Genomic DNA, 12,072 nt, shown 5'->3' on the forward strand with positions numbered 1-12,072 from the left:
CCCACAAAATTCACATCTCACTAAAATTTCATGTATGTATATTTTTTAAATTATCTATCTTATGTAATGTGTTCCTTTTTTAATATATAATATCAAGTTAGCTAATTTAATTTAACGTAAGCTAATTAGCTAATTAGCTTCTAACGTAATTTAATTTATCGTAATTAATTTAACGTAATTCAATTAGGTTTTATTAATTGAAATCATCTATTTCATATAAAAATACAAGTATAAGAAGAGAGAGAATATTGTGGGGTTTGGTAAAAGTAGGAGAGAAAAATAGAAAAACCAAGTAAGACCAACCAAACTATTGTAAGAAAAAAAAAAGAGTTGGTGGGAGTTTTAGTGGGATGTGAGGTGTAAGAAGAAGGAAATGAGAGAGAAAGAAAAAAAACTCAAAGACCAATTAAGACCAACTCACCCATTGTACATGTTCTAAAAACTTATTCCAGAGAAGATTTCTATGCTTGTCCCACTATAATGTGATGAAGGTTTATGATAAATTGATGGGTGATCTCCCTTAAGTCCATTAGGATTCTATGGTTTGGAATATATTTAGCATTCCTAGACATAGATTCATTGTATGGATGGCCGTGCAAGAAAAGCTGCAGACTACAGCTACGCTTGCTAGAATTGGAGTGAGCTCTTCTCCTAGTTGTTTAATTTTTGTGCAAATGGTCATGAAACTCATGAGCATTTATAGCTTGATATGCATCACAGAGATAAATAGTTGGCTAGGAATTACTGGTATGACTCATGATTTAGCTAGGTTGATTATTTGGATTTTGAGAAGCAGAAAGTCTTAAGTTTCAGAGAGTTGTGTGGTACTCTGGTCTATCTGCTTTAGTTTACAGTATTTGGAAGTGTAGGAAATAGGAATGAAGCCTTCTGACACAAAGTTATTCGCAAGTCTCACAAGATTTAAGAGTGTTAAATAGACTATAAAAGAGAGAATTGGTGTTGTGAAACCTGAAGAAAATAACAAGGAGAGACTATACTTGGTTATTGACTTTACAGTTGTACTTTTTATGTATAGTTTTTCTTCCCTAAATTAGAACACTTTATTCAGTTTAGAGTGGTGTTTAGGTTAAATATTTGGTGTCTTGATATATAATTTCTCCGTTTCATTTTAATTTACTCACTTCACTTCGGGGGAGAATCAAGGAGAAAGTACAAAAGGTGGAGAGAGAAATTGAAAAGTGAGAGAGAGAAACAAAAGAGTGGGTTAAAATATTACAAAGTAAATGACATGGGTGGAAAAAGAGAAGAAAGTAGATGTGATATGTTACCAAAAATAGAAAAAACAACAGCATGCAAATTAAAAAGAAACGGACAAAAAGAAAAGTGTGTAGATTAAAAAAAACGAGGGAGAGTACATACTTAACTTGCCTAGTAAAAGAAAATTCCTATATTTGACTTTAGATACGTTTGTTATAACTTATCTTTTAAAAGTCATTTTTGTGAAAAATATATTATAGAAAAATTATTCTAAAAATGATATTACCTTAGTACCTTACTAGTCTCATATGCGCGTGCGAAGACATATTAATATTAATATTGAAAATAAAAAGCGCTAAATGCACTTACACTATTTTATTGTAGTTTACTTTGATCATTCACAACTTTTTTTCGATGTAATAAATGAATTTGTATCATAATGTACTATAAGTTGATATTATTGGATGATGTATGCTAATATCATTAATATATGTGTAATCCATTGCGTAACATTACATTGAGAAATTGGATGATATAAGTCTATTTTTTTGATATATCTGAATTACGGACATATTTTCAAATAATGATGATATGGATTATCCCAATTAACACAAACGACCACTATGAGCCTTCAAATAAATAAAATGATAAATTATCCTAATCGACACATAAGACAACTATAAAAAGGCAAAAAATAAAAAAGCATTATCCCCTTTTTTTGGTATGTTTTATGTTAATGTATGTTCTTTGAAATTGTGATTGCAATTGGAAGTTTAGTTAGAAAGAAACTTTGTAAGTTTTTACTTTTTAATTGTTTGGAATTGCTTTAGTTAAATTAGTTTAATTTTCAATCAAAAATTTCTCTTTTTAAGCATATTTTTTTGGGAAATATCTTATGTGTACATTACATCTTATTATAAGTTGGGCAATCTTAAGTTTCCTTATTAGTTATTACACATAAATATAGATCAAGAAGGCATTGAATATTTTATAATTAGCATTTTTTGATAAGTGAAGGATAGAAGAGTAATTTTTATAAGATAACACCGTAGCTCACCCCTTGGCTTATATAAGACTAGCAATTTGCGCATGCTATGCATGCCTCATTTTTTTCAAAACACAAAATTTTACCTTTTTTAGGCATTAACAAGGGTAAAATTTGATCCATGATCCCAAAATTATAATCGGAAAGCAATTCACTTTTTTTTTTCCCTTGTCTAACTTCTAAATTCTGTTTTCACAAATTGATATTTAAAATTTTCATCATTTTAAATTTTGTCCTTTTCTAAATTTTAACACTTTGAGCTTAAATTATATTTGAAATGAAATTTTAAATTATTCATACACAATTTGATATTGGAATGTTACTTTTCACAAATTAATGTAGTTTTTTTTTTTTTTTCTGAAAATGGGTTTTTGCAAAAGTTGTTCGTAAAAAGTTTGATATCGTTTTGTTTTTCAAAATTTATTTCTGAACATGGATTTTTTGCAAAAATTTTAATATTGACATTTTTTTAAGAAAAAACTAAATTTATTTTATATGAAAATGAATTAAATTTAAGTTTGATTGTATAAAAGCCCTTTTGATCTCATTGCTATCATCTCCATTTTTTTAACTACGTAATAGTCGACTAAGTTGTTAACTTGTTATTGTTTATTTCAACTAATGTGAAATAATTTTGAAGGTTAAAAGAATTATGTACCCTTTTGGAAGTTCGTAAATTGCCGATGGATGAATGTGTGATATCGCCGTCAAAATCTTATGTTTTTCTCAGATTTGTGTGTATAGGTAACTTTTGTGAGTATGTAATTATGAATGATTCTTGAGAATAGTGATTTGTAAGTAATTTTTTGTAAATGTTTTTGTATGTAATGACGTTCTAGGTTATTAGTTTTAGTTTATATGTTAATTTTAAGTTTTCATAAAGTTTCCTGATTATTTGAGTGATCTGCGTGATTTTTATAACATGATTTTCTCAATTGTATGAATGATTTGTAAAGTTTCTTCTTTTAAGTGATTTGTGAGTGAGTGTTGTAAATTAATTTTCGGTAGTTTTCTTTGAGTGCCAATGTTGAATTTGACATTCCTTTTGTAATTTAGAAAGGGAAGGGGGCAAAATAGGCATTTCAAAAGAGGATATCATTGCTCCTCCCCTTCCCTTATATAATTGAGATAAGACGTTTTAGTTGTCAATCGCCATTACTTGTTGCCTTTGTTATACTTTAAATGAATTGAGATGTTAACATTCCACAATTAAAGAATAAATGAAACAATGTTGTGTTATCTAGTGCTTTTAGGAGGTTTAGGATGAGCGGCCACAGAGTTCGTCGAGAGAAGCTTTTGTGGAAATATGTTGAGGTATGTATTGATCGAATAGCTTGATTCAATTTAAAGCTTACTTTATTCTCATTATACGGTAAGTTTTCTCATATTTTTTTATAACTTTTGATAAAGTGCCCGCAACAACAAGGAGGCACGGAGTGCGGTTATTTTGTGATTCGGTACATTTTTGACGTACTCGCTTCATATTTTGGTTCGTTGGATATGGACAAAGTAAGTTCATATAATTATTCATTTCATATTTAATATATTTTAACTATTTGATGCTAACTTTGGTAAATTATTTTCAGGTTGCTCAAACCTTTACCAAAGATCCTTGTACGGAGGATCAAATCAATGAAGTGAAAAATAAGTGGGCAAGATACTTTGTTGATGAGTGCATTGCGTAGGTTAGTTAATTTATGTTATATTTTTTGTTTTTCTAACTTTAGACGAATATATACATTATTGCAACGTGTACCAACCAACATTGTAGTGATGGATTTCATGATATATATATATATGTTGTATTGCGCTAAATATTTTTGTTGGATTATTATGGAATTGTATTTATGATGTTGGTTGGGTTGAATATGATGTTGGTTGTTGGATTGAATATTGGATGATGTATGTTGGAGATCATGGTGGTTGTTTGATGGATTTTGGATTTGCTTGGATGGTGGATCTAGTAGATGTTATTGGTTGTACAGGTTAATTCCCTATTATGGGTTTATCCAATTTACAAACGGGGCTCTGCCAAAATTTATGCAGAAAATTTATTAGCATTATTGCTGCATAGCTTCATCAAAGTTGCATATATAGCTTCTTCATCACTAATATATAACAAGAAAAAAAAAAAGCAATATTGCTGCGCTTCTTGGCCAGAAACCGCAGCAATATGAGCAATATTGCTGCGGTTTCTGGCCAAGAACCGCAGCAATATTGCTTTCTTGTATAAAAAAACAATATTGCTGCGGTTTTGTGTCCAAACCGCCGCAATATATCATGTCAGCAAGGTGACATGTCATCAGAAAAAACTATATTGCTGCGGTTTGGACTCAAAACCGCAGCAACATTAACCTGACATGTCACCAAAAATTTACAATATTGTTGCGGTTTGGACTCAAAACCGCAGCAATATTGGTAAATATTGTTGCGGTTAAAAACCGCAGCAATATATTTAATACCTATTGCTGCCCCCTTAATTGCTACGCGTCCAAAACCGCCGCAATAGGGCACTTTTTAACCGCAGCAAGTAGCATTTATTCTACTAGTGGTTGGGTTCGATTTTCTTTGCGGTGTTGACTCTCTTGGGCTGTGCGTGTTGTAACTTCGTGTATTACATTTTGAGCCTTTTTAACCTTTTTACCTCATTCTCTCACTCATTTATTTCATACTAGCTAGCACTATATGCACGCGATACGTGCGACGAAATATTAATATTAATATTAACATCAAAAGGTGTCAAAAAACTAACTTAAGTGTGTAATATTTACGGTGAATATTGATGAGCGTTATTATTTTTTATTTGCATTGTTCTAGTGGAAATATCAATGTTTTCTATAAAGGACTATGCCGAGGTAGGATATGTTATTTTGTATTTGCTAGATAATTCAACAATTCTCCTTTTAAACAATGATCTAGATTATGTTTCCTATTTATTTGAAAATACATATATTTTATGAGTATTAGTTCAATTTAATTTCACTGGTAATTGAGGTTTTTAGGTATATACTCTCTCCGTTTCTAAAAATCTTCCCTATTTCCGTTTAAGTGCGTTTCCAAAAGATCTTCCCTCTTTTACTTTATTCCTTATTTGGAATTTTTTTCCCCTTTTTACCCTCTGATGTCCCTATCATATGGTCCACTATTACATTATTAATTCAATTTTACTCCATTTCTCTCTCCTACTTTAACCCTTTTTTATTTGTTTAATTATCTTAATCCCTTTTTTCTCTCTTACTTTACTCACCCCACATCTCACACCAATTGATTCTCATTGGTATATGTAGTAACAGGAACAAGGAATATCTTTAGAAAACGGAGGGAGTACTATGGTGAGTAGTGCTTCAATAAAAAAATTATAAATTGATACTATCTAATTATGTATGTTCATCTCTTTAATTATATATTATCTCAATTAGTTGTGAGCCCAATTTTTTTTAATCTAAGTTTATTAATTCTTTTATGGTTTATTTATGCATGTTATTTGAAATTGCTGTTGCAACCGAGAGTTATTTAGATAGTAAGAATCTCCATAAATCTTTGTTTTTATAATTATTTGAAATTTGATTTAATCATCAATTTATATTTTTAATTGTGAGTTTTCTCTTTTTACACATTTTTATGTATTTTTTTTATGGTTATGTATAACTTCCTTTACCCATATTTGTAAATGAAGAAAAAATTAAGAAAATTTTTTCTTTATTATTTTATGTGAGATTAAAGGTATATAAGTATTTTAAAGAGGGGATACCATCGCTCCCCTCTTTGACTTATATAATTGAGGTCTAATAATGAACAATGAACAAAATGATATTGAAGAGACAGCAATGGGATAGTTGTATATATAGTAGCGACCCGAGGGTGAGAGAACTGCACTTATAGGAAGACATTGAGTAAGAGAATGAGGAATGACAGGGGAAAACGAAAAAAATAAAGAAAAAACACATGAAAACATGAAAGTCGCAGGCAAAATAAGTGAGGGTCAACGCCATAAAAACAAAAGGTTACTCAACACTTAACGCACAAGAATGTTAACAAATTGAAGTATTATTGACAACTAAAAGTATTTTTAAAAATAGTGGTTAGACTGCAAAATAATACTTTTTTTTTTGTTGAACAAGCGAATTAACATAATATTGTACTCTATTTTATGTATAACTGGATGAAGTTGCGGGACTTACATTTCAATCATAGCATCAAGTGAAATGGTTTTCGCCAGGTAGGCAGCCATCAGACAAGGATTAAATACGTAATACACCAACTGTTTTCACAGAAAAATAAATTTTTGTTAGTCATAGAGGAAGGAGATTGGTGAACGCGGCCCAAAAATTTGCTAAAATCACATCAGGTTTACTTTTAATTTACTATCTTACTTTTTTTTTTCCACTACCCGCCACCCCTGCTACCACCTACCACCCTCTCCTGCCACCACCCAACTCTTGAAAAAAATTGATTTTGATTTTGGGCAATGGGCGGAATGTCTGGTCAGGATATTCCACCCATGGCTCAAACGTCTTGATTAGATCATGGGTGCAACATCCTGACCAGACATTTCATGGTTTCTATCCATGGCTCAAACGTTCAAGCCAGACATTTGGGCTATGAGTGGAACGTCCTGGCCAAATGTTTCGTACATTATTTAAATAAATTTCAGGTGGGTAATGTCAAGTGGTGACAGTGTGGCTGGAGGAGGTGGTGGTAATCAGGGTGCTGGTGGCAGGAGGTGGTGGTTTGGAAAAAGAAAATAAAAAAAGAGAGGGTAAATATGAAAATGATAGATGGGTCATGGGTAATTTTATGAAATTTTAGGGTGATATTTAGCATTTTAGATAGAGCAAAGGCCCGCATCTAGGATGTTCCCACTTTCCCTTAAAATATGACAAGATGTACCATATCTAGACATGGCCGAATCTAGGATGTTGGAGGCCCTGGCCCCTGTGCGTATTTTTGAAATGGGACCCTTAAATCTCCACTGTTTTAAAAAAAATATATATTATTTTGTTAACACTAAAAAAACTTCACTAGACTATAAAGATAATGTCAAGTTACATGATACATCTAGGGTTGTGCATATACTAGGGTCGTACCGGGATTTGGATTGGATCGAATTCCGGTCCGGTCTTCTAAAATCTTGGTTCTGGAATATCGGCCTGATCCGGTCCAAACCCAAAAAATTATGGTCCGGACCGATGGATCGGAATTCCTTTTCTTTACGTAAACAAAAAGTTTAAATGTTAAAAAAAGTTCAAGCTTGAAAGTTAGAAAGTTAAAAACTTACTATTTGATTAAATTCTAATAAATCTAATTAATAAATATCTTTAAATCAAATAAATTATTTTTAAAAAAAATAATTCGGTCCAGCAGGTCCAAGACTGGACCGAATGGGAACTTTTCTGGTGTAATCGTGGTCCAATAAAGTTCCACATTATGGTCCGGTCTGGTCCAGTCCTGAACTGGTGCATATTGATAGATACGTCTAATAGGAAAAATAGTTCATACATATTCGTTTAAAAAGTGAAGTATTAATGGACTAATGAAATAAGATATTTTGAAAAGGTGAGGTATATTGGTTACGGTGGAAATTGATGAGGGAAGATGAAAAGATGTATCTTTTTTTTGAGTTATATCACTTTTTTATTAGAGTTACCTCACTTTTTCATTACAGTTACATGACTTACCTCATGCGCATAAAATACATTCTCATTTCTCATGTAAGTATGCATTCTCAAATGAACTCACTTCTATATATATATATATATATATATATATATATATATATATATATATATTATATATATATTATATATATATTAATATATATATATATATATGTATATATATATATGTACATATATATGTACATATATATATATATATGTACATATATATATATATATGTACATATATATATATATATGTACGTATATATATATATATGTACGTATATATATATATATATGTACGTATATATATATATATGTACGTATATATATATATATATATGTACGTATATATATATATATATATGTACGTATATATATATATATATATGTACGTATATATATATATATATGTACGTATATATATATATATATGTACGTATATATATATATATATATACGTATATATATATATATATATATATATATATGTACGTATACATATATATATGTACGTATATATATATATATATATATATATATATATATATATGTACGTACATATATATATATGTACATATATATATATATATATGTACATATATATGTATACATATATGTGCATTAAGTCTGATAATGGAGGTGAGTATGGATTGGCAGAGTATACAAAACTTTGTGAGGAGAACGACATTATTCTGAAGAGAACAGTTCCAGGGAAACCTCGACAGAATGGAGTTGAAGAGAGAATGAACATGACACTGACTGAGAGGGCTAGATGTATGAGGTTGCATGCAGGGCTACATAAGACTTTCTGGGCAGATTCAGTTAGTACATCAGCTTATTTGATCAACAGAGGACCATCAGTTTCATTGGATTTCAAGTTGCCAAAGGAGGTTTGGAGTGAAAAGGAGGTAAATCTTTCTTTTTCTAAAACTATTTGGTTGTGTTGCATATGTTCAGTATGAGAAACATGACAAGATAGACCCAAAGACCGTTAAATGTTATTTTATTGGATATGGTTCTGAGAAGTATGGATATCGATGTTGGGAACCAAAAGGAGGAAGATTTTGAGACACTGTGATGTCACATTTGATGAGACTAAGCTGTATAAGGATGTATTTGGTGATAAATATGAGATTACTGAAGTAGTGGGAGTTCAGGAGAAGGAGTTGTGGAGATAGGTGGCATTGATGGAAGGGATGTCATTGTTCAGAAGGGTGAGCAACATAGAGATGAAGTTCACACTCCTGCAGGTCTGATTATGATGAGTCAGATATCTCACAGCCTGGTAATTAAGGGTACATTGTCATACAACCAAGAGGCTCCAGTTCTAGCAAGGAGAATTGTCTCTCAAGTTGACTTGAGAAAATCCGCAAGGGTGTCCAAAACACCTGTTCGATATTCACCTTCTATGTATTATTTGTTACTAACTGATGCAGGTGAACCAGAATCATACAAGGAAGCAATAAATTCGACTGATTCATCTAAGTGGGAGTTAGCCATGAAAGATGAGATGAAGTCCCTGGAAAGGATCAGACATGGGAGTTGTCTGCATTCCTAAAGGTATGAGAGCACTTAGCAACAAGTGGATCTTCAGACTGAAGAAAGAGCCTGATGGAAGTGTCAGGTAAAGGCGAGATTAGTAGTAAAGGGTTCCTACAAAAGGAGGGTATAGATTATAATGAAATATTTGCTCCTGTTGTGAAGTTAACTACTATTCGTATTTGTTGGCTATTGTTGCTGCTGAAAATTTATTCTTAGAATAGATGGATGTTAAGACTGCGTTTCTACATGGTGATCTGGAGGAGGAGATTTACATGAAGCAACCAGATGCTTTTAAATTTCAAGGGAAAGGAGAACTTGGTGTGCAAGCTCAAGAGGAGCTTATATGGGTTGAAGCAGGCTCCTAGACAGTGGTACATAAAGTTTGACACATTCATGTGTAGCAGTGGGTTCAAGAGAGCTGATAGTGATCATTGTTGTTACTTTCAGAGGTATGAAAATGACTATGTTTATTTACTTCTGATGTTGATGATATGCTGATTCTGGTACAAGTATGGATGTGATAAATGGATGTGAAAGGAAAGCTGTCACAAGTATTTGAGATGAAGGATTTGGGTGAATCTACACAAATCTTGGGCATGAAGATTTTCAGGGACAAGTCTACTGGTATGTTGAAGTTGTCTCAGGAGGATTATATTCTTAAGGTGCTGAAGAGGTTTAATGTAAAAGATGCTAAACCTGCAAATTCACTGCTTCCTAGTGATCTCAAATTGACAAGGGAGCATTCACCGATTACAAAAGCAGAAAGGAGCGGATGACCATTGTTCCCTGTGCTTCAGCTGTTGGTAGCTTGATGTATGTCATGGTGTGCACACGGCCAGACATTGCTTTTCTAGTGGGAGTTGTGAGTAGGTTTGTTTCTAATCAAGGTGAGAAACATTAGGATGCCGTAAAGTGGTTACTAAGGCATTTGAAGGGTACTTCAAGTACGTGGCTTTGTTTCTGGAGAAGGGAGTAAAGCTTGAGGGTTATGTTGATGCTGATCTCAGTGGAGATATCGATACAAGCAAAAGCACGCCAGGATATGTCTCTACTGTAGGGGGTACTGCACTGAGTTGGATGTCCAAGTTACAGAATGAAATCTCTTTGTCTACTACAGAGTCTGAATATGTGGCTATGTCGGAGGCAGCTAAGGAGATGGTATGGTTGATCGGTTTTCTTAAGGAGATAGATATTAAACAGGAGAAGGTGATACTTTATAGTGATAGTTAAAGTGCAGTGCATTTAGCTAAGAATCCCTGCAGATATGCTCACTAAGAGTGTGAGTTGTGATAAACTAAGGTTGTGTAGGACCTTAATTGGCGTTCGTTGATTGTTAGTGAAGGTGGTGGATTAGGAGTTGAGATAAATGAGATGATGATTAAGTTTTTCTTCACTTACACCTATCTCCAAGTGGGAGATTGTTGGGTATATGGTTCATATGAAGCTCATGAAAGTGTAAGAGGTGTGGAGAAAGGTTGCGTCAAAGAAATGCGTCAAATCGGGGAGATTGTAGCTTCACCCGATCGGGTCGGGCAAGGGAGCCCGATCGGGCCTGCAACGAAGACAATATATGGCAGTTTGTGTGTCGCCCGATGGAGTTGGGCTGCTTCGCTCGATCGGGCTGAGGACTGAATTACGACTCCGGCGTTCCTCACGCGATCGGGCCCGTATACACGTTTGAAGCTGGAGTTAAGCGCCCGATCGGGCGGGTCTCGCCCGACCTGATCGGGCTGGGCTGTTTTTGGCGCGGTTTAGTTTCGAAAAGGCGTTTTTCAAAGGAGGAGTATAAATAGATGCCCTAATACGTCATAAATTGTGTTCTTCATTATTATTTACATATTAGAGAGAGAGAAATCATTAGAGAGAGTTCTTGAGTGCTTTTGTAATCTTTCTTGAATATTCATCGAATCCTTAATGCATATTCGTGGTTTTTTCTCCTAGTTCTTGGGTTTCCACGTTAAAGTTCTTGTGTGTTCTTTCCTGCTTTGTTATTTGGTGTTCTATTATTGTTTGCTATTGTTTCTAGATTGACACTCAATAGAACTTAATTCTACTTGAATAACATGAAAAAAGGGAAATGAGAACTATATATTTTGAAACCGAGGGAGTAGTTAATTTTGACTTTTGACAGAGAAAATAAAGCGTATATGTACTTACATTGTTCAAGTTGTGCCTTACTGTTGGACCCAGTAGATTTATCCTATCCATGGCAAAAATGAGACCAACACTTGCTAACAACAACGTCAACAACACCGGCATAAAGGCCACCATAAAGAATGTTAAGAATCCCATTGTTGCTCGATTGCCAAAGCTTTGATTTTGGAAACTCGAACAACCGCTGATTTATGAATGAAGCTTTTATAACTGTCCAATATTTGTTGGTGTTTTTCTAATTACTCTCTGATTATAACATGGCAGATCTATTTAAACTCTGATTATGTAGCAGTAGTACGACATGCTCTTAATCTTTACCTATTCAAAAACTTCAATTTTTCGGATAATGAGAATTCTTCATTATTTAAAGCCTGGAAGTTATTCGAGAAAAATGGATCGAAAAGGAAATAGATTTCGAGAATATTAATAAACATTAATAGAGAGTTGATA

At 32.9% G+C, this 12,072-nt stretch overlaps 1 protein-coding gene across 1 annotated transcript in view; it reads right to left on the minus strand.

The window, feature by feature from the left end:
• The window catches only part of LOC130591967 (protein PIN-LIKES 3-like), a 65,905-nt gene extending 54,054 nt beyond the window's left edge, over positions 1 to 11,851 (minus strand). Inside the window, exons 1-2 of the mRNA XM_057395989.1 lie at positions 11,626 to 11,851; positions 6,445 to 6,524 (exon numbers count right to left, since the gene is read on the minus strand). Coding sequence (XP_057251972.1) covers positions 6,445 to 6,524; positions 11,626 to 11,760 — 215 coding nt within the window. The 5' untranslated portion in view covers positions 11,761 to 11,851. The remainder of the gene's footprint in view (positions 1 to 6,444; positions 6,525 to 11,625) is intronic.
• Positions 11,852 to 12,072: the final 221 nt, after the last annotated feature.

Source organism: Beta vulgaris, chromosome 6 (assembly GCF_026745355.1).
Source record: "Beta vulgaris subsp. vulgaris cultivar EL10 chromosome 6, EL10.2, whole genome shotgun sequence".
Lineage (NCBI taxonomy): Eukaryota > Viridiplantae > Streptophyta > Magnoliopsida > Caryophyllales > Amaranthaceae > Beta > Beta vulgaris.